The sequence below is a fragment of the Elaeis guineensis genome, chromosome 2 (assembly GCF_000442705.2).
Source record: "Elaeis guineensis isolate ETL-2024a chromosome 2, EG11, whole genome shotgun sequence".
Classification (NCBI taxonomy): domain Eukaryota; kingdom Viridiplantae; phylum Streptophyta; class Magnoliopsida; order Arecales; family Arecaceae; genus Elaeis; species Elaeis guineensis.
The window spans coordinates 86,039,936-86,067,454 of NC_025994.2; the positions used below are offsets into that span (position 1 = coordinate 86,039,936).

At 36.1% G+C, this 27,519-nt stretch overlaps 2 protein-coding genes and 1 long non-coding RNA gene across 8 annotated transcripts in view; all 3 read left to right on the forward strand.

Moving 5' to 3' along the window:
* LOC105056420 (splicing factor U2af large subunit B) overlaps positions 1-9,645 on the forward strand; it is a 15,635-nt gene extending 5,990 nt beyond the window's left edge. For 4 of the 5 annotated variants that reach the window (XM_010938608.3, XM_019853422.2, XM_019853430.2 and 1 more), the window contains 6 exons: positions 6,628-6,688; positions 6,776-6,888; positions 6,995-7,441; positions 8,267-8,402; positions 8,639-8,706; positions 9,257-9,645. In XM_010938608.3, the coding sequence (XP_010936910.1) occupies positions 6,628-6,688; positions 6,776-6,888; positions 6,995-7,441; positions 8,267-8,402; positions 8,639-8,706; positions 9,257-9,394 (963 nt within the window). In that variant the 3' untranslated portion in view covers positions 9,395-9,645. Of the gene's footprint in view, positions 1-6,627; positions 6,689-6,775; positions 6,889-6,994; positions 7,442-8,266; positions 8,403-8,497; positions 8,555-8,638; positions 8,707-9,256 lie in introns of all 5 variants that reach the window. The other variant, XR_833843.4, reaches the window with a different exon arrangement.
* LOC140855456 (uncharacterized) lies at positions 115-591 on the forward strand. Its single transcript, XR_012138383.1, has 3 exons — positions 115-338; positions 420-464; positions 545-591. It is a non-coding gene; the product is annotated as an uncharacterized lncRNA (long non-coding RNA).
* Positions 9,646-10,780: 1,135 nt separating the features above from the next.
* On the forward strand, positions 10,781-22,366 carry LOC105056431 (probable protein phosphatase 2C 55). Of its 2 annotated transcripts, XR_003802398.2 has the most exons (6): positions 10,781-11,134; positions 11,670-12,523; positions 14,138-14,462; positions 18,406-18,555; positions 19,731-19,817; positions 21,442-21,609. XR_003802398.2 is itself a non-coding variant. In XM_010938629.4 (5 exons), the coding sequence occupies exons 2-5, from the start codon at positions 11,799-11,801 to the stop codon at positions 21,733-21,735; spliced, it is 1,494 nt and encodes a 497-aa protein (XP_010936931.1). In that variant the 5' UTR covers positions 10,786-11,134; positions 11,670-11,798; the 3' UTR covers positions 21,736-22,366. The 2 variants fall into 2 exon arrangements, 1 of the variants encoding a protein (XP_010936931.1); XM_010938629.4 differs by lacking the exon at positions 19,731-19,817 and having other exon boundaries at positions 10,786-11,134; positions 21,442-22,366.
* The last annotated feature ends 5,153 nt before the right edge of the window (positions 22,367-27,519 follow it).

Genomic DNA, 27,519 nt, shown 5'->3' on the forward strand with positions numbered 1-27,519 from the left:
ATGGGCGTGAGCTGACTACTGTAGCTTTTTTGGAATCAATGCACTGGTTTGATGGTTCTTTTCACCTTCAAAAGGCAACTATTCATTTTTGGTATTCTTACAATTATTTTCTCCAGTACATGCATACCCTATAGATGATAAATTTGATGGGGCCTGGGTTTATCTCTTATTACTGGTGGTTTATAAAGATGATGCCATTCATACATTTCTGCTGCTTGTTGTGATAGGCTTGTGTGTTGTTTTGTTCTAATTTTGTTGTTTTTGCAGGTCAGATGACAGGGGCCACAAGTGCTAGTCCTGGGATTTTTCCAAACATGTTTCCATCAACACCTGGACAGGTTTATGCTTTCTTTTAGTTTTTTTGTTCCATATGAATATAAATTATTCATGTATTCATATGTTTGTCTGTATTCATGCAGTTGTCAGCTCTCTCTTTGATGCCTTATCAGGCAATGACGCAACAGGTTTTATGATTAACTAAATTGCTTGATCATTTAAGCTGATCATGATATTCTGTTGTCTGAAATTTTTTTGTGATCACCAGGCAACTAGACATGCTCGGCGTGTTTTATGTTGGAGGCCTTTCTCCTAGCTGCTAACGAGCAGGTTTGCCCACTTGATATTTCTCATGTTTCTTCTGTAATATGTCAATTATGTCTCTGTCTTTGCTGCTGTTGACCATGGAGAAGCTTTTGCACTCATGGAGAGTATTTAATATTCCTAATGGATACGCTTTGTACACTATTTATCGTTCCACTAGGTTATAGAAGTTCTTTTGTGATTAGGATTCTTTTTGCAGCTAATCAAATGTTGATGTAAGACACGTGCTTGTATTTTTATTAGGGTAGAAAAATTATATTAAGGAGATGCAATTTAAGTGCTTTTATTATTTTATTATTTTTATTGTACATTTGAAAATCGTGATCTATGATTTCTTTATAAAATCTTATCAGTTCGTAATTTAGGTGTGTTTTTGTTATTTCTCCAAAAAAGTCATTTTAATAAATTTTAAAGCAAAAATTAACTCTTCTTGATGTAGGGGGTCTTTGCTGTGCTTCATAAAATGGCTTCTCATATTGTGCAAAAGTAAAAAGTTGTAGAAGAGGAGGAAAACTAGCTTCTGATTTATCATTTATGTTTATACAAAGCATATGTGTTGTTTACATAGGAATAATGAGTATGTCTGGTGTCAGAGCAAATATATTGGTGGTGCAAATGTATTTGGAGAAGTCAAATTTAATTGAGCCATCTTGCACCCAACCTGGACCTAGAATATGATATATGTGTTGTGCCAAAACGCATCATCTAGATTTAAGAGATAAAAATGTTTGATTTGCTTAAGTCTGTTAAGTCTATTAAAGGAGTAAAGCTATTGAAACAAACTTTTTCAAGTGCTGTCATAAAAGTGCTTTAAAAACAGCCCCTCTGGAAAGCTGAAGCAGCATTAAACATACTTCGAATGTAATTAGTGCAGCAACATGAACAAACCAAGCTTGAGCCCTATCCCTATTAAGCTTGTATGGTGTAAGTCCAGCATGGATAACCTGTGACTGGAACTACATTTAACTAATTTTTGACTTGAGAATTTTGGTTTGTTGGATTGAAAATTTGTTAAAATTATTGACTTTATAGCTCTTGAGCCTTTTAATAGTATATGAAGATCTCAAATATGACTAGGTGGATGGTAAGACGTGCAGGTGATGTAAAGTTTGAATAGGCTCAGGTTTAGAGTGTTACTTGGCACTTCATGCCAATTCCAATTATCCAGATTTTCTAAAGTGTCCAACATTTCTTCTGAAAAATCCTGAAATGAGGATACGTCCATAAAGTAGAAATATGTATGATAATTATAAACAAGGTATGTTGTTGTGTATGCTACATTGTCTAGTTAGTGATATTTCTTATAAAAAAATCCGTTTTGTGTGTATCACAGTTATGAAAAAGATGGGAAAATGTGGAGTTTTACTCAAAGTATCAGACCTTCTAAGATAGTGTTATTTAATATTTAGGACTCATTTAGTTCGTAGAAAGAATTTTTCTTCTCAAGAAATAACTTCCTCTTGGGAAGTTATTTCCTGAGAATAGGATTTTGGCATGTTTGGTTGACCATGAAAAAATGACTTATTGCAGAATAACTTATATTTGGTTAAGCACCCATTTTTCTGAAAAAACTATGTAAAATACCTATTATATCTTGAGTAAATATAAGATCATATCTTTTTTTTTTGCTCTTAAATTTTATATAAATATAAATATTATATTTATATTAATATAAATATAATATTAATATATTATAATATAATATTAGACTATAATAATTTATTATGTTAATATAATACTAATATATATTAACATAATATTAATATTTTAATATAATAAATTTATTAATATGGATATAAATATAATATTATATTAATATAAATATTATATTAATATTAATATAAATATTATATTAGTATAAATATTAAAATAATATTATACTATAATAAATATTATAATATTAATATTATGTTCATATAAATATTAAGATAATATTGATATAATATTATATCACTATTCAATATTTTATCCTAACCATCTATTGATATTTTGCAAAATCTTAGCCATGGATCTAAATGAGTATTTTGGGAAATAAAAAAAAGTAGCACTACTTCCCATCCCATGGGAAGTGCTAAAATCCACCTCTCCCATAGGTTTTCACTTTTCATGAAATGTGGGAACTGACTTCTCATGAGAAGAGCTTTTTTCATTCTCTCTCTTAAACTCCAACTAAACAAGAGGTCCCTTCTCTACTTCCTAGGAAGTGCCTCTTCCCCCTCCACTTTCCGTCAACCAAATGAGTCTTTAGGATAGTCAAGATTTCCACTGTCATACCATTGTGCGCTTCCTTGGATGGTTTCAGCTCCCGCCAGTTGGGCAAGGGGGCAGGGGTTAAATTCCAGTTGGAGTTTGCCCTTGACAAGTGGGGTGGGTATACGGTAGATGAGCCCCTCCTAATCTTTCACCACACCCCCCCCTAAACCAGCAAAAAGGGAAAAAGAAAACACACACACACACACACACAAACCCCCAACCAAACAAACCGTTGTCATGACTTTCACTAATATGTCATTTGACAGGATAGTTAAGAATTAAATTGTCATACTGAAGTGGCTCTTGATAGGAACTGAGAATTTTGAGCCAAGTGGCAATAGTTCTTGCGAAGGGTTAATGTGTCGGTTTGTGTCAGTTGTTTCATACTGAGCTTGTGCTGAACTGGATATTGATTGATTCGATGCTGCATGTGTCATGCCCTCCGTATTGCAGTGTATGGACATAGGTTGATACTCAATAGATTCAGTGCAGAGCCAACCATTGGAGAACATGCCCTTTGATGCCAGTACTTGAATCCTTGGTTCTTGCTGAAATAAATAGGACATTTAACTTTTCTGGTGCCTGTGTGTGTCATATCATGTCCAAGTCTTCTTAAGTCTTGATATTCCAAGAGTTTTGAGAATTTAAGCTTCTGGAATGTATGGCATCATCATTATTTTTATGAAGGCAGTTCTAGCTATATATGATGGAATTTTCATTGAAAATTTTTCCCAGAACTTATTGTTCTGCACAGGTAATGTTCTAAATCCGATGATGTGGACAATTTAGTACATGTGGGCATTTTTAGCAATTTTATGGACATGTTTCTGATATGATTAGATTGCAAATAATTTATCTTTCATTTGTCAGTCAATTGTATTTGAGTTTTTGGGTTGTGTATGCTCTTTCTATTTTGTTTTATGCAAACAAAACACTTATGAGCAATGTTTGAAACCTAGTTTTATTTTAACCTGGCAACTTAGGTTTAGTTTTGGTTGTTTTGCAGTTTAGTAGGTCTCAACCAATAAAAGAGAATTTAAATACAAAAACAGGAGAGCAAAGAAAAATATAATTCACTCGAGAGTATATCTTATTGTTTTGGACTTTTAGCTGAATTGCTATGGCGATTTTGTGTTGAAATGTGAAAATTTTATTCTTTTTAAAAATAGATCACTAGCAAATTATGTGTTGCACCAATTTAGAGTTCAATACATTGTTTTCTTGTTTGATAAGAATTTGAACATAATAATCTAAGTGTTTATACACACACACACACACACACACACACACACACACACACACACATATATATATATATCTGCATACATATACATACATATACATACATATACATATATACATATATACATATACATATATATGTATATGTATGTATGTATATATACATTATACATATATATACATTATATACACACACACACACACACATTACACACACATTATACATATATATATATATATATTACTTGAGGATCTATTTTCTAAATTGCGGTCCATGCTGCTACATATGTACCTGCTTGTGTTCAGCGTTGGGCCAATTGAAGTCCCCATAAATGTTTGAGCCTCATAGTCGACCACTAGGTGCACACATATATTCATGCAGCAAGCACCTGAGATGCAAAAGCATCTGGATTATGTGGCCATTGTTTGTTCTTATTTTTAGAAGAAATTTGCCTTTTAAGTGTACTTTTGAAGATTAGCAGCTTAAATACTGTACCCTTTGTTTATTCATTCATCATTGTTGCTTATATCCTGATTGTACACTGCATTGGGTTGCTTAAAATTTGATCACAGTCCATCGGTGGATATTGTTATTTTTTAGTTCAATATGTCATACCCAAATAAGATCTCAAAAAGTGTCAAAGAGTATACTTAGAATCTTGTTCTTATTTGTTTCTATTCTACTATTTTAAGCTATTTCTATGAACATGGCTTTATGTGGATGTTCTTAAACCATCATTTGGATATGGCTATTGTATTCACTGCATACTGCATGTGGATTATGTAGCACTACAATCACCCGTATATCCTGAAGGTGTTTTAGAAACTTGTTGAAGATCATCAAACCTATGTTATAGATTTTCTCTAAATCTCGTTAGATATTTGGCTGGCATTTTGGTCCTGTTTAGGGTATGATTGGTGCTAAAGTATCTATTTTGCGGTGTTGGTTATTGCTAATGTTCAGGTGTCTTCCTTCATGGTATTCAATAAGAATCTAATTTTTTATGTTTCTAATTTTTTCTTTCTGCAATAAAGTCTCACCTCCCCATTTTTCTTCTTTTCTAGCTCTCTCATAAGATGTTTAAGTTGTCTTCTTAGTTCTTACAAGATGGGTACCTTTTGATTTATACATTGTACCTATAGAGTTTCATGGAAGCTACAACGACCCGTTTAAGAGGTTACTTATTTGCATACTTGGCAATAATCAAGAGTTTGCGCTTATACATATTTATCAATTAGCAAGCTATTGCATATTTTTTAATTGTGCCAGTTATATGCTATAAACGTGTGGTTCTTCTTGGATTGTGGGTGCGACATTTTGTCATGCCTTGGTGGTGCAATGAAAGCTTTGCTTTTCAAGTTCTCTCTTCTTAACTTTCCTCTTTGCTTTATTATAGTTTTTATCCAGTTAAATTAGCATCTACATCTGGAAACCATCAATTGATCCACAGATTCTTAAATCACTGTGCTTCCATTTCTTCTCATTATTCAAAGTGAATCAAATATTTGAATTTCTACAGAGCAAACGTGAAGTTTCTTTCTGTTCGTTAAGACCCTTTAAGACCCAAATCATCAATATCTCCTTATTATTTTGATTAATTTTATCTCCAACACAATTATGCCGCAACATTCCAACTTGTACAGCACAAATCAAGACAATTTTTTATACCATTATTATTCCTAACCATGTAAATTTTTTCTTATTACCCTTGTTCCCCTGGAAGCTAGATATCATATTTCCATACCTTCTTATACATTTTGGGAACTGAAGCTTTATCCATTTTATTGTTCTTCATCGATCTTATAGCCAACTCCCTAACCTAAAGTCAACCCCTCAGTTAATGCTGAATTTTTGCACACTGCAGCATGGGGCAAGTGGGAAACTTGCCATATGTAAAGACTGGATGGTGAAAAGGGAGATCTCTATCTCATTGTTTATATAGTCTAAGCTAATGGAACCGAGATGTGAACACCCAAGTTTTCTCTAAGTGAAGAAGGAAGTAAATTCCAAACACATTTCCCTGAAGATGCAATGTGCTAATTTCAGAAACTTTCTGGACTAAGAAACTGTCCAAAGACATTATGAAGCAAGCTGAGATCAGGAACAGTTCGAGGACAACAGGGTAGGATGGGTGTTTAGCGATACCACATCAAAATTGTTCTTTCTATTTGCCGTTTGCCAAGTATTCCTATTTAGGACTTACCATTGAGGTTATTATAAGCTTAATGGGTTACCAAGGATATTTGCATATAAATATTTACTTGTGATCTAGAGTGTTGAAGGCATGATTTTCACGAACAACCTTATGTAGAACTCAAGATTACTATCAATAAATTCCATGGGTGCATTATTTGTTTTCCTGTTTAGCTTTCTGGTGGGCATCTACCATCAGCTTGGTGCTTTTGGCTCTAATATTGCACCTCTGAACCATTTGTTTATTTTGAAGCAGTTATGTTGTTATTGCATGCCTTTTGTCTGATATTGCATTATTTTGCCTGACTTTTCTTTTTAACTTGTGAACTTGCTTCCAGTCGGTTGCTGCCTTTTTTAACCAGGTTATGGCAGCAATTGGAGGAAACACTGCTGGGCCAGGTTTCTCTTCACATCCATCCCTTTCAATTACTCCTTTCCATTAAAATGACAGTTTACTAATTTGTTTCCATTATTTTTTTTTTGAAGGTGATGCTGTTGTTAATGTGTATATAAATCATGAGAAGATGTTTGCTTTTGTTGAAATGAGGTCGGTAGAAGAAGCAAGCAATGCGATGGCCTTGGATGGCATCATATTTGAGGTTTGAGTCCTCTCTAGCTGAACGATTTTTAACTATTACTCTGCATGCCAGTTAAAATTGTTCTGCTGTTGCTAACCGCTTTGCAAGTGATACTGCATGTATTCAGGGAGCACCTGTGAAAGTGAGAAGGCCCACTGATTACAACCCTGCTCTTGCTGCTACACTCGGCCCAAGCCAACCCAATCCCAATCTTAACCTTGCTGCAGTTGGGCTTACACCAGGTTCTGGTGGTGTGCTTGAGGGTCCTGATCGTATATTTGTGGGTGGGATTCCACACTTTCTTACAGAAGAAAAGATACGAGAGTTGCTTGAGATGTTTGGTCCTCTTCGAGGTTTTAATCTTGTCAAGGACAGGGAAACTGGTAACTCAAAGGGCTATGCCTTCTGTATTTACCAGGACCTCGCAGTCACAGACATTGCATGTGCAGCACTTAATGGCATCAAAATGGGAGATAAAACTCTTACTGTTAGACGTGCAAACCAAGGTTTAACCCAGCCTAGGCCTGAACAAGAAAATTTGTTACTACAGGCTCAACAGCAAGTGGCATTGCAGGTAATATACAATGAATTTCATTTTTGTTTCTGTTCTGTCAGCAAAGAATTGGATCATGTGTAATTAATAATTTAAGCTTTGTCATGATTTCTTTTCTAAGTGGTGCTTCTAGTGTGGTTGACTCAGTAGGAAGTGACCTCTGAACATCAGTTCTCATGGTCTCACTTTGTTATTATTTAAAATGTGTTGGCTGTTTTCTATGAGAGAGAGCCTTGGCACAATGGTAATGTTGCTTCATTATGACGTGGGTGTTATGAGTTCGAAACATGGAAACAGCCTCTTGGCATGCATGGGTAAGACTGCATGCATCTGGCCCTCCCTAGATCCTGCAGTGTGGGAGCCTCATGCACTGGGCTACGCTTTTGTTGTCTATATGTTTGTTTCTGTTTTCTTCATGTGGTTATGTTTAAGGATGTTTGTCATGCAAAAATTGTTCATAGTGACTACTGTTAGTCTGTATGCTGCTCTTTTGACAATTGAATTAACTTGCTCTAAGATTGATAGTCCAAGCAAATACTCTTTGAAAAGGCAGTCAGAAAGGATCTTATTAATTTCTAGAATTTTGGACTTCTATCAGCATCTTAGGTGCCTCGGCAGATTTATCTATCATAAAGCTGCAAGATTTTTCTTTGGGTGTGCACATGCTTTTATTTTCTGCTCTCTCTCTAGAATCTTCAATGCATCTTTAACTTGCTCTGAACTTCATTAGTAGATTAAAATTATTACGGTCTTTCATGTGGTTTTTGTCAGTTGTCTTGATGAATGATAATTGATATTTGGTGGACATTACTGGCTTTCATATTTAATGTTTTTTTCTTTTTGCAGAAGCTTGCTTTCCAAATGGCACCCCTTCCAACCAAGGTAGTATGCTTAAAGCAGGCGGTGAGTGAAGATGAATTGACAAATGATGAAGAATTTGAAGATATTGTAGAAGACATGAGATGTGAAGGCGAGAAATATGGTAAGCAACTGCTCTGATGATTGAACCATCTTTTCTCTCACTATACATTTATTAGTTTTTTAATTTCATATCTTTCTGTTTTGGTTTTTTTACAGCCTTTTGTCCAACCTTATGCTATTGAGAATCTGGCTTAACCCACTGAAGATACCATAGTTACCCTCTCTTTCCTGTACCTAAGACTGTCTTTTGTGTACTCGAATATTTTGAAGACATCTGAACTGATGATGGTTTTGCAGGTAAGCTGGTAAATGTTGTCATCCCTCGACCAGGTCCAAATGGAGAATCATCTCCTGGAGTTGGAAAGGCAAGTTTGTTAAAAAAATTGAAAATTATTATTACTGTTGTTGTGTCATGAAATATTTTGCTGAGAACTTTGCAGGAAAGCAAGTTTGTTGATAAGAAGTCAAAAACTAGGCAACTGTTGTGTCATGAGATATTTTACTGGGAACAGTGTGGGCTCACTGTTGATGGTTGCAGGCTTCAAGCCTAAAGCCTTTTCTAGATATCATTGTCATATATGGAATCTGGAATGGGCTTTAGGTTTAAATTTTCTGCTTTAATCCATGAAGCTTTACTGTTCCAAATGCATCATAAATATTTGAGGCATAATCTGAAAATTATGTGCCATTTTTGGCTTCACTGTGGAATCATTTTTGGTCAAATAGTTCTACTTCAATCCTGGGTCATGGGAGCATCCCAGTTGCAGTAATTTTACAAAGAAGACAGGAAAGATTCCTGGAATTGTTATTTATGAGGGTTTTTTTTTACTTGATATGCTAAGGTTTTATCGTGATTATTTAGTTATTTTTTGATGTTGCTAATAAATGTTTTCGCTGTTTGTTCTTTTGTTTCAGGTATTCTTGGAATATGCTGACACAGAAGGATCTACCAAAGCCAGGCAGGGCATGAATGGCAGGAAATTTGGGGGCAAAGAAGTTGTTGCCATCTTTTATCCAGAGAGCAAGTTTGCCCAAGGAGAATATGACGGCTAGTTGCATCTTGTTAGCAAGTTTTTTGCCCTTGGTATCTTTATTCTCTGCCCATCTGTGGCGGTTATGAGGTATTCAGGAGGCTCTGGTGCAATTCAGAGTTGTACAATATCAGTTGAATTCATGTACAACTTAAAAGGAAATATGTTTATGACATACTATTAGTGTTAGGATAACTCGCATGATGCAAAAGCTTGCTAAAATTTTCTTGTTCTAGAAATCTAGAAGTCAAGGATTCGCAATTTGGATTAAAATTTGGTTTTGGAACCCAAGAATGTAGTTGGGTTTGGCATGGGTGTTGCAAAGATGGATAGATCTTTTTCCACTTTGTCGTCACCCCTAGTTCTTGAGCTGCAGAAACGTTCATGCAGCCCTAACGTCTTCATAGACTGGTCAATGTGGATTCTGAGTTCGTAGTTTTATTTATGTTGATTTTTTCAGAAATGGATTCATATCCAACCCAGTCGTTTCATAGCGAAGATGATTAAAACTAGTTTAGTACTTCCGGCGGTGAATATGATTGAAATTAGCTATAGTGATTTACTAACAAATATGGCTTTTTTTTAGTCACGCTCCGCTGTTGGCGATTGCCATTTTTGAAGGTATTTATATTCTTCTTATTTCGTGAGGATTAGAGGGGCATTTTTGTTGATTAGAAAAGAAAATCTTTTTTTTTTTTGGTGGGTAATGAAAAAAAAATATTTGTCGCCGGTGAGTAGCAGATCGTGAAGCTGAGCTAAATCCTACGCCCCAAGAAAGAAGCTAACTTAAAAATCCGAACTGATAGCCTTTTTTAATTTGACCTTGACCTTTCCTTGCAGCAGGCTTGAATCCAACTAAGCTCTAAATAGGACAAGTTAGACCTGAACAGCTATAAATAAACCTGAGATAAGGGACCCCAATTCAAATCATTTTAAACCATATAATGGTTAAACCCACTGATTTATATCACGAAATTATTACAAATGTTTTAATAGTAAAGTAATGATTATTATAATAATTGGTATAGTAGTAATATGATGAAAATAATAGATAAGAAAGCAAAATAATAGCATTTTTTATTTCATCATGTAAAATTATTATTTTTTATCGTCCAAATATTTGAAAATTAATATTTTATTTGTAGATAAGAAGTACAAGATGTCTATTATTTATTTTGTAACAGATTGCTATAATATGTTATTATAATGAGATCATTGATGCCTCGTTGTTCTCACATCGGCAATATGGCATTACAATGGTTATTATTTTTTCCTCTATTATTATACAAAATATAATGATGATAGGTTGTGAACTTGTGATACTATAATGAGATCATCGATGCCCCGTTGCTCTCATGTTGGCAGTATGACATTGCAATGGCTATTATTTTTTCGTTGCGCAAAACTTTGTACGCTATTGTAACATCTAGCGTTAGGACTCAGGTTGAGAGAGGTGAGCTTTATGGATGTCTCTTTCTCTCGCGCTCTCCGGTGAGGATTGTAGACTAAGACAAGAGGAAGGAAAGGAAGGTTACGAAGGCGCGTGGTCTCCCCCACCTAACGACCAGCCTCGATCCCCAGCTGCTCTCCTCTCCCATCCTCCCGTCTCACTCCTCACCCCTTTCTTCGAATTTATATCTATCTCCTACCACCTAGGAGAAAGTGGGGGGATAGAGAGGGAAGGAGGGAGGGAGAGGAAGGGGGGGAGAGAGAGAGAAAGAGAGCCGATCCGCGAATCTTGGAAGACTCTCATCATCATCAGGTGCTTTAAGATTTTGAAATCTCTTCCTTTTTTCTCTCAGTATATTTGCTCGCATTCTCTTTTGGTTTTGTTCTTTGATATTTCAGTTCCGTTTTTTAGTTTATTCCTCTTCATGAATCAAGGCTTTTTTCCTTTTTTTTCGTGAATTATATTAAAAATTTCTTTTTGCCCCTTTGGTTGGTTGTTTCGGTGATTCCTTGCGAGTATTTTCTCTGGATTAGGCTTGTTTTCTTTCTTCATTTGTCTGAAAAATTGTTTTCTGAGGATTTTGTTTTCAGATTTTGGGTCGAAGGTCGTTCTTTAGGTTGTTTCTCTCTCTCATCCTGGGACGGAATTTTATGTGGTTGAGGAAACTAAGTTTTTCGGAAGAAGAATATTCTTTTCCTTTCTAAAGTTTGTAACTTTGATTGATCTAGTAGTAGTTCGTTGTTCTTTCTATGGTTCTAGTTTTTCATTTTCTTTGTTTGGGAGCTATATTTTCGTTTCTGTTCTTCATGCATCAACCTTTTCTTTGCAATCCCCTTCTCTTTATCAGGTTTTTGTCTGGATTTAATCACTGAAGGAAAGGGAATTTGGATTTTGTGGATGCATTTTCTTGTTTTATTTCGGTCCTGGGACTGGCGTTTAGTTGCTAGAAGAACCCCTCTGTGCCTGCGAGGATAAGATGCCATCTTCCTATTTGTCAAGGAAAAAAGGGCTGCAAGCTTCATCAGAATTCCTACTAGGCTGGGGCCAGAACTTCTTTCTGGGCAGTACCTGGTCTTTTTCATGGAAGCCCTTCTCTGATCTTGGCCAGAGTGTTCATCGGACTTCTCGGTCTTCTGTTAGTGTCTGTAGAGATTTCCATACAAGTGATTGTTGCAAGGGACCATCCGTCATTGGAACGCTCTCTCGCACCTTTTCTGTGCCTTCTGTGACCGGACCTTCTTGCCAGCCTTTTTCGTATAACATTGACAGTCTGCTTTCTGATCCCCAGCAGAGGCTTCTCTGCACATTGTTCCGGAGAAATATAATGTCTGCTTGCAACTATTTATTGGGTAGAGCTGAACCAGGTGCTCAGCATCTGGAGAATGGGAACAGCGGTGGACAAATGTTGAATTCAGTGATGCGGGCTGATATCAGTTATAACTATAAAGGTCTTGATTATTGCAAAAGAATAAGTGGTAGCTTGAAAAATAGAGAACCTTGGGGTACTAATATGGTCTACAAGTGTTTATGGTCTAATGCAACTGGGACAAGTTGGAAGTCTAATTTTTCCTTAGAACCAGGGATGCAAGATTTACATTCACAGTGTGCAGTTCCATATTCTGCTGGGGCAGCTCCTCACATGTCTTTGGATGGAACTTCACAGGAAGAGCAGCTTGAGAATTTGGTGGTATCGTCTGACCTGTATGTTTCTGGACATCCGACTATAAATTATTCTATGTTCCCAATTTACTGGTTGCATTTCTGTAGCACATTGCATATGTATATGTAGTTTATATTATTGTATATTGATGCTGCATGACATATTTGTATAGATGCTGCTGCAGCTTGGTTTGTCAATTCATATTGAAGGGGTGTTGGGTTTAAAGATGAAAAAGTTTACTGGTAAAAATAAACGAAGGATTCATAAGGGAAATGAATTCACGTGACATTGAACTGGTTGCTGTGGTGATGATCCTTTTGTCAGGTGTGCAAATTTTTATCAGATACAATGGTTTGTGCTACTTTGATCTTTTTTAATAAATCAACCGTACCATCTGATTTTCTTAAAAAAAAATTCACTTTTTTTACAAGGGGAAAATAATACATAAATACATTTATTTGTTGGTGACAAATGTTGGAATAACTTTGGGCTAAACTAGGATCAGGAGAGGGGACTTGGATTTGGATCATGAGTTTACAATTGAGTAGAATAGAAGGAATACGGGAGAAAAAAATGCATTATATATCATGCCTGTGCTAGAAACATATGGTTTTGTCTCATGCTATAAGGTATGCATAGGCATATACATGGACCTGCCAGATGAAAAGTGAAATGCAAGCTATGATATCTTAGAAAACCCTTCCCCCCCTTATTATTCTGGGGTCTGTTCTACTGCTTTTTATGCTAAGTTGACATATTTTGGGGACACAAACAAGAATTTTTAACTCTTCTGGACAAGTTTAAGCATGACGCTTCTCATATTTATTACCCTACTCAAAGATACCTACTTGCTAATTGATGTGAATTAGCTCTATATTGGTTAAACAAGAAGAAAACAAGGACTATAATCTTGCATGAGATTGTGGAAGTTTGGTGGGCACATAGAAGATCAAACTCATTCAATGATATTTTGATGTCAGGGTGGGCCAACTATATAGATTTGCAATTTCATCATAAGCTAACCCAAGGACTCAAGTCCTGATGGTACTGGTGCATCACAGCATCCTGCCAGTACCTTACCATTCCATAGAGACAATGGTGCATGGGATGGCATTGAATATTATGAATTAGTTGCAATTTTTTCCTTTGGTTGATTTGTCTGTGTTTGACTCCAGTGTTGAGGTTAATTGAGTCCTAGACAGATACAGACCTGTTTTTCTGACATTATCTTCAGTTCTGTAGCATATCTTCTTTATTAATAGCAACTGCATATTTTCCATGTATCAGAACTCAAAGTCACTTTCTCAGTAATTGCCAGAAAAATCAACCATTACCTGTTAACTTAAACTGCTATGAACCAAATCTCCGAAGCAGGCCATGTCAGTCATTGAGATTATTACTAATATAGATATCTTAGTCTATTAATAGGAATTTTGAGAGCTTTTAAATAATGGGCTGATTGTTTTTCAATAATGAGCTTACTTGACATCATGATTTCTCCATCCTGGTGAAATTTTATATTTTCATATGCTTCAGAAGTTTTTTCTGTGTATATGATAAGTTCTAGTAAAGTTAGCCTCAGGCATTTAATATGGATATATGTTGCAAGTAAAACTGCTTGATGAGTTGGATAATGGCCTGTTTTTGGGTTACAGAAAAGTACTGGGTGATAGGTCTTTGAAGCTGCTTTCTGGATCTTGTTGCCTGCCGCACCCAGATAAGGTCGAAACTGGTGGGGAGGATGCCTATTTCATATGTGTTGATGAGCAAGCCATTGGTGTGGCAGATGGTGTTGGTGGCTGGGCAGACCTTGGAGTTGATGCAGGACAATATGCTCGGGAGCTTATGTCTAATTCAGCAAATGCAATCCGAGAAGAGCCAAAGGGGTCCATTGATCCAGCAAGGGTTCTAGAGAAGGCTTATTCCAGCACAAAAGCAAAGGGATCATCAACAGCATGCATCATTGCTCTCACAGATCAGGTTTATGTCCTTTCTCCTTTGGCTGTCTTTATAGCATTAGTTGTAATGCACTACTTATGATCACATGGTTACTACCAGAGATATCAGATTTAAGATAAATTTTAAAAATATTTTAGCATGGATTATTGCTGATATGCCTCCTCATGAAATTGTTTAAGATTTATTTAGTATATTATGTTCCTCATCTACATAAGCTTTAGTTCTGCTATGAGCAAGAAATCAATATTAATTTAGATTTGGGAAGATGTGGGAACTCTTAGAATCATAGAAATCCCAACTTAAGGAGAGTTTCTTCCTTGTACTCGGAAACCAGCAAGGTTGGGATACTGCTCTGTACTAGTTTAGGATGGTTTAAACCTCCGAGGGAGAAATCTATTTGTTTATTATGGGAATATAAAAGTTTGGAAAAATAGCTGCTTTTATATATTATTAGATTTAGGATTTATTAGGTGGCATTTATTTTGAATAAATCTTCAATATCCCCACTTCAAGAAAGGCTGTTATATTTAGTACTGATTTTATGATTCCATCTCTAATCACTTTAAAGTATAGTAGCACTTGATATTTTCAAGATATGTACTGTGCTTGGGTATCCCCTACAACAAATACATGTTCTATAATTTGAGTGGAGCGTGTTGTCATTTTACTTGTTAGCATTGTTCTATATCATGGACCAATTTGTACGTTATATTATAGATGGTACATTATGATGATCTAGTAGTTCTTTTTTTGGTATTATCATTTATATTTGTTTTCTTAAATAGCATAATTTTTTCTGTTATCTTGTTGGTTAACATGCACCTTACTGCAATATGCATATTTTTCTCTGATTTTTATGAGTAGCAGTTATGTACAAATGAGAGGATTTATTTTGTTCCCTGTGATAGGAATTAATTATATTGGTCAAAGAATTTTTGGAGCATTTCTTTGTCTGTTTTTAGTGCATCTGATGAAGTAGTTGCATATATTGCACATTTTTCTTTGCTAATGCATGCAATACACCATATAAATATCATGTTGCCTTTTCTGGTGAACCATTGTAAACATATTCTCCAAGATGAGTCATCTCTTTCATTGTTAGAAATCATTAGATGCATCTCATATCAAACTTATACCTTAAAAGGGATTGTCTTCATGGTGTGAGGTCATGTTTTTGAAACCAGTTTGGTCAAAGTTGTGAATTACACTTAAACAGAGAACTGCAAGTTGAGATGGATGGACCACTTGAAGCAGTCTGTCATAGTTGAGGAAAATCATCAATATGTTCAGAGCTTCTATTCACAATAATTTATGGATGTGAGAAATATCAAAAATCTGATTGCTCCCATCCATCCAGATCTCTTCTGCAAATAAGCGATAGATTGAGTGCATCACCTATAGAGTTATACTTGGCCTAGAATGCAAGATAGTCAGATTGCCTGGGTGGGGCCAGGCAATAGATCCCTTGTATGGCCAGGCAGGCACCTAGGTGCTTAGGTGGCTGCCTTGGGAGGAAAGCTCTCCAAGCTTTTATTATGCATACTTCTAATCATATGCATAAATAAGCATGTGCATATATTCTATATGGATTCTTTTTTCACCATATATGGGATCATGAACCTATGTTTCACACAATAAAAGCCCAAAGATGAAAATCCACAAGGAGAGTTGTAACAACATTGCTATCTCTATAGCATCCAGCAAGCTTTAAAACTAGCTAGCACCTAGCAAGAAGTGAAGGAGGAGGCGAGCAAACTAGAGGTTAGCAGGGAGAACAAAAGAAAAGTGACTAGTTGGCAGCCATTGGTCAGCCCTCCTGCTATAGTAGGTTGGTCACATCTGCTGCCACTTGTCACTGTCAGTTGACTTGTTGGAACCCATGGATTAGCCCATTTACTATGAGGAATGAAAATGAGAAAAGAGATCCTTCGAGAGATAGGGTTCAAGCAGGCTTGGCCTAGGCAGCCCAGCCAAACTAACACCTAGGCGGCTGCCTAACCATGTAGGTAGCCACTTTTACTAACACTGCTAGAATGGAATATAAACATAAAAAAAATTAGAGCAGAGGTGAAGAGAAGAGATCTGAGTTTTATTTTTGCAAAGATCACAAGATTAAGGTTAGAAACTGCAAAATCATTGCCCTTCCTAAACTAGGATATCTGATTAGAGGAGCATTTCAGCAATTTTCTGAAAAATGTGGAAGAAAAGAAATAAAGAAATCATCACTAGAATGACTAAAGAGGAGGATGAATAGTGGGGAATGGGGTCATGACCAGCAACAGCCTCCCCTATTGTCAGCTCCATGTATTTACCATGGTTTCTGAACTCATTCTTCACATATGGGATGCTTATTCAAATAAGAGTTATTTTTGCTCTAACATTTAAACTAGGTAAAAGCTTAGAAATAAATGTCATCCCAACTTCTAATCTTGGTCCTCCATATATTATCAATATAATCTAAAATAAACTCCTTGGATTAGCTTTAGGCCCTAAAAAAAAAAGAAAAAAACACAAATAAAACTCAATTAGTGCTCCCAAGCCATCAAATTGTAATTATTATTGACTAGATTTAGTAAATGTTTAGCAAGAGAAAGTGTTACAATGGACTTGATTCTTCCACATGATGAATTTACAGACAATATTTATATCTGTATATATTTGCATAAGTAGATTATATTAAAAAACTTACTTTCAGACCATCCATGGCCATCTAATGCTTCCACCCCTCCCTCCCTTCTTGTAGTATTATTATTTGATTTGTCACAAATTGAAGGGATAATGCTGAAGATGAGTTAGGCTGATATATCAAAGTGGTCTGAAGAGAAGTGTCATATAATTTGACATTATACCAAGTTCAAGCAGGTAACAGTTAGCAATGTTTATCTTCTTCACTAAACTGGTTTTGGGCTCATTAGTTCTAGAATTTGCTATTTTGAATGTGATTTTATTAAGCAGGTTAAAAAAATCAAATTAGGTGGCTGCATTTATGCCCCAAGTAATCAGTGTTTTGATATATGACAGGTTTCAGTAGTGAGACTGTGAGAAGATATAGCCAGGCTTTTGAGAGAGAAAAAAATAATAAAGAAGAAGAAATAGCAGATAAATCTTTCATGTGGAATGAATTTGTACTGTGAATAAATTTCTTCAACCTAAATTTGCAATTCGCTGTCAAATTAGCCAGCTGGATAAATATGCACCAACGATAATGGTACATATCTAATTTTTCCCCAAATTTGTCAAGAAAACCAGGCTATAATAGTAATCTATTTTCCTAGTGCCAAACCTATGTGTGTCCTATTTAAAGATCTGTTATTAGAACTGATTTGTTAGAATTGATTTGTGATTCACATCTATTATTCTGATTAGATGTCGCTACTGAATATTGTAAGTTACCTAACAATTTCACATCTTTTTGTAATATCTTTGCTATCATAGTTCACCATCTTTTACCAATCATCGTTCTCTTGCCCCCACCTCCGCAGCATGCATGTGCACACGTTGGAGTATCATTTACATCTTGCCTCAAAAATCAAATTTGTGTGGGATCCATATATGATGTTATGCTGCATTTGACAGTGGTTTCTTCAAGAAGCATGCATAACAATTTTTATGTGGGAATAAGGATCTTCCATTAGCTTTGCCCCAAAGCACATGCTGTCTGCCCAAGCATAGCATTGAACTGGTTTCTGTCTATGTGGTTTACAAGTGGACTGTATGGCTTCGTAATGGCTATGCAGATATAGACCTGAACAGAAATGTCTGTGCATATCCATGCTATATCAATACTCTAATTATCACATACAATTATTAAAAAATAAATAGATATTGTACAATATATGGTGGAGATTCTATTCGAATAATCAACTTATTTTTCTCATTTAATGTTGCTTTCTGCATGCTGAAACATTTCATGTACTCAAAAAACATTTCTTACAGTTTATTTTGTTTTTATTTCTATATGTAGGGTCTTCATGCTGTAAACCTTGGGGACAGTGGCTTTGTAGTTGTTAGGGATGGATGCACCATCTTCAGGTCACCTGTACAACAACATGACTTCAATTTCACTTACCAACTTGAGAGTGGCAGTGGCAGTGACCTCCCAAGTGTTGCCCAGGTCAGTTAAAGTCTATGCCTTCTCTTGTTATTGGTTCTTGCTGCATAGTTGCATAAGCTGAATGGAAGATTGGGTTTTGGGTCTGTTCGCTCCTAATTCATATGGACTTTTTAAGTAACCCCAATATGACTCCTTACAAGCACTGTTTCTATCTACTATTACCTAAAAATAATCAAGTTACTAAGGACTGGATGAAACCAAGAAATAACCCCTTCTATGTGAAATTATAGAAGATCTCCTCTAAGATCGAACAATTCTATTGAATTGAGTATGACTTTATGTATGATAGCATCTACTATATAATTCCATTGAATTGAGTATAACTATATGTATGATAGCAACTACTATACAATTCCATTGAATTGAGTATAACTATTATGTATGATAGCATCTACTATATCATGAATATCAATGAACCCAATTCTTGCAATTGCTCAGGATACCCTCTTTAGCTTCTAGATCTATTTCTTAGTTCAGGATCCCTCTAACCCAGTTCATTTTGGGGGACACAAATGGAAATGTGTATCCAAATCTAGGGCAGGATCCATGAAATCATGGCATAGAAAGAAGATACTTAAATGAAAGATTGGGATTTAAGATAGGAATAATTGATAGTTAGAAAGAAATTGTACTGTTTAATTATTACGCTACTATTAATTATTACTAGTACTCTATGACTATTAATCGTGATTATATAATTACAACATACAACATAATGAAATTGAACAGTGAAAAAAGTTTCTATAATGTTTGGATGGTAATAAAAAGTCAGAGCAAACCTGTAGCTACTTGTACTAAAAAACAAGTGTGATCCCCCCTAAACAGTAAAATATGCTGATATGAGGAGGAACATCTTTACTAATTATATTTTCTGTAGTTGCCTGAATCTCAAGACATTCCTCAACCAATTGTGTACCTTATTATGATAGGTAATTCAATGGAAATCCCCTTCTGAGAACTGTATGTGAGAATTTCATCTCGTTTGGCTCAAGCAGAAAGAGACAAATACTCATTTCAACGAATTATTTCTAGAACTCATCTATGGTTCACGAAAAACATGCTTTTTCATTAAGTAGAGAAATTTGGGAGGAGCAGATATGACAGATGCGAAATTCTTTTAATAATTAAGAGTATTTTGTTATAAGTCTAGTAACTTAACGCTCATCTGCTTGCAGTGGGTGATTGTTTGATACGCAAGCCTCTTCTGGTTGTGCTCTACAGATGACAGGAGGCTTAAATGTTTTCGACCACCTTATATTTTGGTATGAAAGGATGGTTTCTGCGAACTTTAAAAAAAAATTTAGAAAAAAAATGCTCTCTTGGCAGTTGTCCTTTGTCTCACCAGTAAGGAAATCTGACACCCTGTTGCAAGGCATGAGCCACTATGACAAATTAACAGGGAACAGAGCTGGACTGACAAATATGTCTATTGATTTGATTTGGTAACAACATGCTTTCTCAAATGAAGGCCAGGTGCATTATGCATGAATTGGTATGCTATACTTTGGATTGGGAATTAGATTATTAACCTTAACTAAAGTAAGTTGATGGCAGTCTTAGGTAGGGTTTTGCATTCTTAAAATACTGTATGTTGGGTCTTTCACCTCTTGAAATGATTAGCTACTTGTGAGCTGGATATGGAATGCTCTAGACTGCTCTACTACAATACCGTAGCAGAGTATGACCGTTATTAAATAGAAAAACTGAAGGAAGATGGAAGTGGAAGGGGATCAAAAGGGTGCCAACATGCCCCCCATGGTCTTGGCTTCTTGGGATTTTTGGGAGAACTGAAAACAAACCAAATGGTGATTTTTATATTCCTAAAATCTTGGGATTGCAGGATATGTATATCCTCCATTAATTTCTCCTAGTTCTCTATTTGCCTGTCTCCTCTTCTAAACCATTCTGACCATTTTAGAGATATCACAGTGCGTGCGTCCATCCATCCGTCCATCCATCACTGAACTCAAATTAGAACAGCCCAAAGCTCTAAAACTATCTAATAGCAACTCTTCCAGTCCGTCCATCGCTCCCAAAGCTCTAAAACTATCAAATAGCAACTCTTCCAGTCCATCTGTCTGTCCGACCGTCCAGGGTCCGGCCATCCATCCGTTCGTCACTGAAACTCAAATTAGAACAGCGTAAAGCTCTAAAACTATCAAATAGCAACTCTTCCAGTTGGCCAAAACTGAAATTAGAACCTACCTTTAGAACAGCAACTCTTCCAGTTGGCCAAAACTGAAATTAGAACCTACCTTTAGAACAGCCCAAAGCTCTACCACTATCAAAGAGCAACTCTTCCAGTTGGCCAAAACTGAAATTAGAACCTACCTTTCATACCTCCCAAAATAATTTGACCTAGTAATAGAAACACGGCCTCATGGTTGAAGCTGAGAGCTTGGCTGACTGCATCTCCAATGACGGACTCAAATTAGAACCCAAAGCTCTAAAACTATCAAATAGCAACTCTTTCAGTTGGCCAAAACTGAAATTAGAACCTACCTTTCATACCTCCCCAAGTAATTTGACCTAGTAATAGAAACACGGCCTCATGGTTGAAGCTGAGAGCTTGGCTGACTGCATCTCCAACCTTGTACACTGTATTGAACCAAATTTTCTAGCAAGAAAATAAAAGAGAGATTTTACATCCAGTCTGTCACTGATATAACTCTTAACTGTTCAATTTCTGGTCAGATATTCTTTTCTTTTTTTTGTTGGGTGGGGGGGTTTGGGGCAAAAACTGGTCAGATGTGGGCCATGAATTTTTCAGCAACAGAGTAAGTTTATCTATTTTGGTTTATTTTATCAATGTCTATAATCTTATTAGTGTATACATTCTGGACATTTGTGTGGATTAATTGGTCTCTTTTATTTGCATGTGGTCAGGTATTTACCTTCCCTGTCTCACCTGGTGATGTCATCATCGCGGGAACAGATGGATTGTTTGATAATTTGTATAATACTGAAGTTACAGCAGTAGTTGTCCAAGCTGTCAGAACCGGGCTCGGGCCTCAAGTGACAGCTCAGAAGATAGCTGCACTTGCCCGCCAACGAGCGCAGGATAAGAACCGGCAAACACCTTTCTCCATTGCTGCCCAGGATGCTGGGTATCGGTATTATGGCGGCAAACTTGATGACATTACAGTTGTGGTATCCTACATCACTGTTTCCAGTTCTTGATACAAATCCATCTTCCTTTGTACAGTTTTGGGGTCAGAAACCAATTTAGATGTATTGCATCGGTTCATCTGCTGCTGTCTTTGGAGCTTCTTTTTCCAGAGAATTTCTATCGGCATCTATTATGCGAGGTAGCTCTATAGGTGGCATAGTCACAAACCCAAATGTCAGAACCTGGGCATCTTCGGGCATACTTTTCTTATTTTAGGCCTATTCCTAACAGTGGATAGAGAACTTCTGTCCTCTTCTTTCATTTATGTTTTTCGCCAGAAAGTCATATAGCTCTGTTTTTTTTTAAAAAAATGATTTAGTGCATGAGCAAATTACTACCTATGAATAGGGTAAGACTTGGAAAGAGGAAGGGGTAAAGGGATGTGAATATGACGCTTAGTGGAATGAGAAAGACTTGGGGGCTGCTTTGACGCCAGCAATTTGGAGTAATTGAATCCCAGCTGCAAGAGATGGTTCTCTTCCAATACTTGAATACCTGTATTTTATGTGGGATCCATGTATTTGAAGTTATATTTGAATCTTAGTTGCTATATCTTCTTCTATGGCCGAATCGACCTTAGGAAAGCTGTAGCAAGTGATGCTTATGATTTCCACTCGCAACTTTGGTTGGGTGTTATTGACATAGTTTTAGCTTCCAATTGTAAGTAAACAAATGTAGAAAATAGGTTGATGCAGTTACAGTCTCCGCAAGCTAAACACTGGATTGTTGACTTCTAGTTTTATCCTTTAGTCCAACCACAGGTAAGTGAAAGTTGCAGGTATCTAAGTAGCAATTGAGGCCTAAGCGTTTTCTACGTCCAATATAATTGTGGTTGGGGCTTTATCTGCAAAGCTAAATGCAGTCTTGTTTTTGTGAGAAAATAGGATTAAGATGGGTTTGAGATTTCAAAAATCATCCATGCAGCAGGAGAAAAAAAAGAAAAAGGAAAAAAATAAAATAAAAAATAAAATAAAAGGAGAAAAAAAATTGAAAAGAAAAGGAAGGGAATGGAAGAAAAAGGAATGGAAAGAAATGAAGGTAGAGGAAAAGAAAAAAAAATTGAAAAAAAAAATATGGAAGAAGAGAAGAAGAGAAAGATTGAGGATATTTATTGAAATGTACGAGACAGTAGGGTATTCTGGAGAAATCAGAATACTATCATACGGGATTTAAAACTTTGCAATTGACTTACGGCATACTATCTTTGTAGGTCTTATCTATCATGCAAAGCCACCTAATTAGATGGGGCACTTGGAATTTTTCATTTAGCTGGAATTTTTAAATTATTTAAGCTTTGAAAATCCATAGCTTTTAAAAGCAATACTTTTGTTCCATGAATTTAGCATGGTGTACACTGGCTCTGATCTTCTCTCTTTCCTGATTGTTATATACAAGGTTGCCAATAGATTGGGTTGATTCGTGATCCGATTCGATCCATCCCACGTAAATCCGATCCGAATTTTTTTAAAGGATCCACGGATTCGGATCGGATTCTAAAATTGGATCCGTTTCATTTTCAGGGTTGGGTCTGGATTTATTGAATTATGATCCGATTCAATCCAATCCGTAGAGATTTTTAGATTGATTTGGATTTTAAGATAAATGATTCGATCCGACTCGATACGAACTCAATACAAGATCCAAACACTTACTTGATCAGCTGAACTTGAATCCATCCCGTAACACTATTCATTTATGTGATTGCAACACCATCAAAATTCAGTGCCATAAAAGTAAGCAAAAAGAGACGTTGATTAAAAAAATTGTTCTTTTTGGTCAGTTTTATTTAAAGATGCCTTCAAAAATTAAAAATTATAGTTTGAGATCAGATTTTTCATCCTACTTCAACATTATCTTATTTAATTGGTAGGACTAACGGAAAACAATAATAGTTTAACATGATCCACGTATTTCAATTACAGATTTCCTACATGATTTAAAGAATAAAGAGTTTTTAACCGTAGTAAGTTTTGAAATCAAAAGTTGAATATAACAAGCTTTTCAACCATTTATTTCCTATAAATGAAAGAAAGAACCGATTCATTAACAAAAAAATTGATTAAGTCCGATAGTAGTGCAAGTAAAATTACTCATAGATTTTTTACTTATTAATTTTATTATTTATAATCCAGATCCGAATCGATCTGAATCCGGATCTGGATCTAAACCAAACCCATAGTTCATGGATCGAGGTCAGATTATACATGGATCCGATTCGATCCAAATGACCTGTTGGATCAAGAAATTTGATTATGGACCCATCCGATCTTTTATTAGGCTGGGTTTGGATCCAATATCCAGATCCGATTAAGAAACTGAGCCGGATCAGGATCACTCATTATCTGATTCGACCCAATCCACTTGCACCCCTAATTGTTACAATGTTCTTTCTCTTCAAGCTAGCTTTCAAGTTCAAGTTATTACCTCAGTTTCCATTCTAAGTTTCTTGACTCTAATTGCATGAGAAATGAACAAATACATCAGCAGAAATTCTACCAAACATCTTAACTAGGGTGGGTGTATATTTTTGCTTCAATTAGTGGGACTCCATCCGAGGAGTGTTACGTTGAAAGTTCCAGTTTGAAGCAAATACACCATGCAGCAGAATTAAGCTTGTACTTGAGGAGTGATGCTTCTAGACACTTTTTTGGATGCACCTTGGAGAGGTTCCTATTTCGGCCAGACAGATTCTTCCGTACTCAGATTTTCCCTTTTTGCTATCTTGAAGTCTGCACAAAGAAATGACATGCAGGGGATGGTTTCAGTTGTTCGGACAGGATCTTTGGTGTCCACTTGCTTGGATTCTACGGTGACATAAGAATCCTAGTTTCGCATCCACATCTTATTCTTTTGAGAAGGAACCAGTGTTCCTTCTGATGCCGCAAAGAGCTTCCACAAATCTTTCATAAGTTCTCCTTGTATTATTATTATTATTTTACAGCGGGTAATTGGTATGAGGGGCTCTTCTCTTGATGTCCTAGCAAATAAATTAAGAGTCTAGCTTCAATCGAGAATCTGGATTCTCGTACTATCTCTAGGGTAATTTGTATTAGGGGCTCTTCTCTTGATGTCTCTAGCAAATAAATTAGAGTGTAGCTTCAATCGAGAATCTAGATTCTCGTACCATCTCTAACACCAAGCAAACGACTTGCCCTAATAGGGGGGAGAGAGTCTTTTCTTGTTCTTATAAAAAAATTAATGGGAAAAGTTCCAAGCTCTCTTGATTCGGTTATCCTTACACATGAAAGCGGTTTTTGGTCGTCTGAGCTCGAGAAAGGCAAAATGGGCTTCCAGGCTACTCAACGAAGCGAACAAATTCCTGTACCCCGACTTTTATGCTACTGATTATTTCAATTAAATGTGCGTAAATGCCGTATGAAAATTACTATGTTATTTATGTGTCCGGTGTACATCTTTAGTTGGGTTTCACAGCAGCCTCTTTTAATTATTTTGTTATTAACTTTTTTCCTAGCCATCCATTTTAAGATAGATGACACCGATCTATTTATTAGTAATCAATTTAACTAATCATATGCATAGTTGTAGTACATAACTCAAATTACAGGAATAATCCAAAAATCAAAAAATCAATGGAATGTTTTGAAAATCGTGTCCCTCCTCCTTGCTTCCTCCATCCCAATGGACCGCCATCCCTTCCTGATACAGGTTGGTGTCTGGCGGTAGAGAGGGGAGCAGCAGGCCGGAAGAGGAAAAAGGGGGGGCAGCATGTGGCTACAGGAAGGCGTATAGTGGAGGAGAAGAAGGGGGCGGCAGGCTCAAGTGGCGACAAGCAAGGGAGAGGGGAAGGAGGTGAGCGGCAGCGGTGGAAAGATGAGTAACGAGCTCGAACAATAGAAGAGGAAGAAGAGACGCAATGTGTGGCGGCAAGAAGGCGAGCGATGGAGGCGGCGGAAGAAGGACGGTGAGCCCAAGTGGCGAAAGGGGAAAGAGGGTGGAAAAATGAGCAATAGCAGTGGAAAGGCAAGCAGTAAGGTCGAGCGGTGAAGGAGGAAGGAGGGGGTGGCGTGTGACTGCGAAAAGATGAATAATGGAGGCGGCGGAGGATAGAAGCAGCAGGCTCAAGCTGCAAAAGGAGAAAAAAGGTAGGGAAGCGAGCGGCAACGATGGAGCGGCGAGCGGTGGCAACGATGGAGCGGCGAGCGGTGGGCTCGAATGGTGAAGAGATGGGTAGAGAAGGAGGATGAGAGGCTGCATGCAATGGCGAGGAGGCAGATAGCGAGAAGCTACCAAGGAGGAAGATTAAAAAATAATAAAATATTTTAAAAAATAAAAAATAAAAAAATAATAATATAATATCTTAAATATTTTTTATAATAAAATATTATTAAAAAAATACTATAGTAAATGCCTTTTGGTTACACGTAAAATCCATGCCCAACTTGTGTAGGACTTAAACTGTAAATGACCCAAAACCCATCCTGTACCCCACCACACCGCATTTAGAGCAGAGCTGAAAGTCCCAACTTCGAAGGCAAACAAAGCTAGAACTTGCAGATCCAGGCAGGTGTTGAACCAAATGCCACTTGGAATTTGGTTATATCGCCCGAACAATTGCTTGCCAGTACAGATTTCTCCAAGCTTGAATTAGGATTTTTTTTTTTTTTTTTTTTTTTTGTTCTCCCACTTTTCTGTTATTTCCTTTTTCACATTCCAATAAATGTAGCACATCCTCTAACAATGAGATTGTTATTGGATGTATCAACAAGCATTAGCATGTGAATAAACATTTTACGTTTTATGTATGCTTGAATTAAATTAAACAAAATTTTTTTAGAAAAATTTAAAGTTAGATAAAATTACAAATACTCCCTCCAAGTTCGGGCCATTAATACTTAGACTTAAAAAATTTAAAAGTGTCAATTAATCACTGTAACTTCAAATTTATTACAATGTGGTCCAGTTATCTTTTTTGTAATAAAACATTATCCTATGAGGATCAACTGATAATTAATTTTTTATAAAATTTGAGAACTGACCTTCCTGTCACTCAACAAGAGACTTCTAACATGGTATGAATTAAAAGAAAGTGATTTGAGATCTATACAAATAGATGAATGATAAAGAATAGAGTACTTTGAGATAGATAGATAATTGGGAATATAGTACTTTAAGATCTATGCAGATGGATGAATGATAGAGAATAAAGTGCTTTAACATTTATACAAACGGATGAATGATAAAAGATGGAGCGCTTTAAGATTTATGCAAATATATGAATAATAGATAATAGAGTACTTTGAAATCTGTACAATCAAATGAATGTTGAAGAATGGAATCCTTTTATGATTTATACAAGTGAATGAATGATAGAGGATGTAGTGCTTTAACATTTATATAAGTAGATGAATCAGAGAAGATGGAGAGCTTTGAGATCGCGTGAAAATCACAATTCGATCTCTCTGAATTAAGGATATTTTGATTTTTTTTATCACTCCATTAATGGTGTCCAGATCCAAATCGCTCAGCTATATTGCAACAAAAATGAAGTTTTGCTAGCTAATTAAAACTTCTAAACGTCTCGAGTCTAAATGAAACTGAACCAAAATTGAATGAGCGTTTCTATAGTTTTATCTTAAATTTAACGAGTCAAATTATTTAAACATGAATTGTGTAAAAGTAAGCTGCATTTTTTTTGGACATACCAATATTTTTAAAAGCAGTAAAGATGGCGGCCTCTAGAAATTAGCTCCAAAACAAATGAGGCAGGTAGAAAAAAACATGAGACTATTTAAAGCATTGGGGCTAATCTCACAGTGCTGCTCCAGCCAACAACC

What these genes read in the sequence shown, in the direction of transcription:
- LOC105056431 (XM_010938629.4), top strand. Translation starts at nt 11,799, where the DNA reads ATGCCATCTTCCTATTTGTCAAGGAAAAAAGGGCTGCAAGCTTCATCA. An exon ending in TTGGTGGTATCGTCTGACCT is followed by an intron (nt 12,524 to 14,137) that starts GTATGTTTCTGG and finishes TTTGGGTTACAG; the next exon opens with AAAAGTACTGGGTGATAGGT. An exon ending in TCATTGCTCTCACAGATCAG is followed by an intron (nt 14,463 to 18,405) that starts GTTTATGTCCTT and finishes TTCTATATGTAG; the next exon opens with GGTCTTCATGCTGTAAACCT.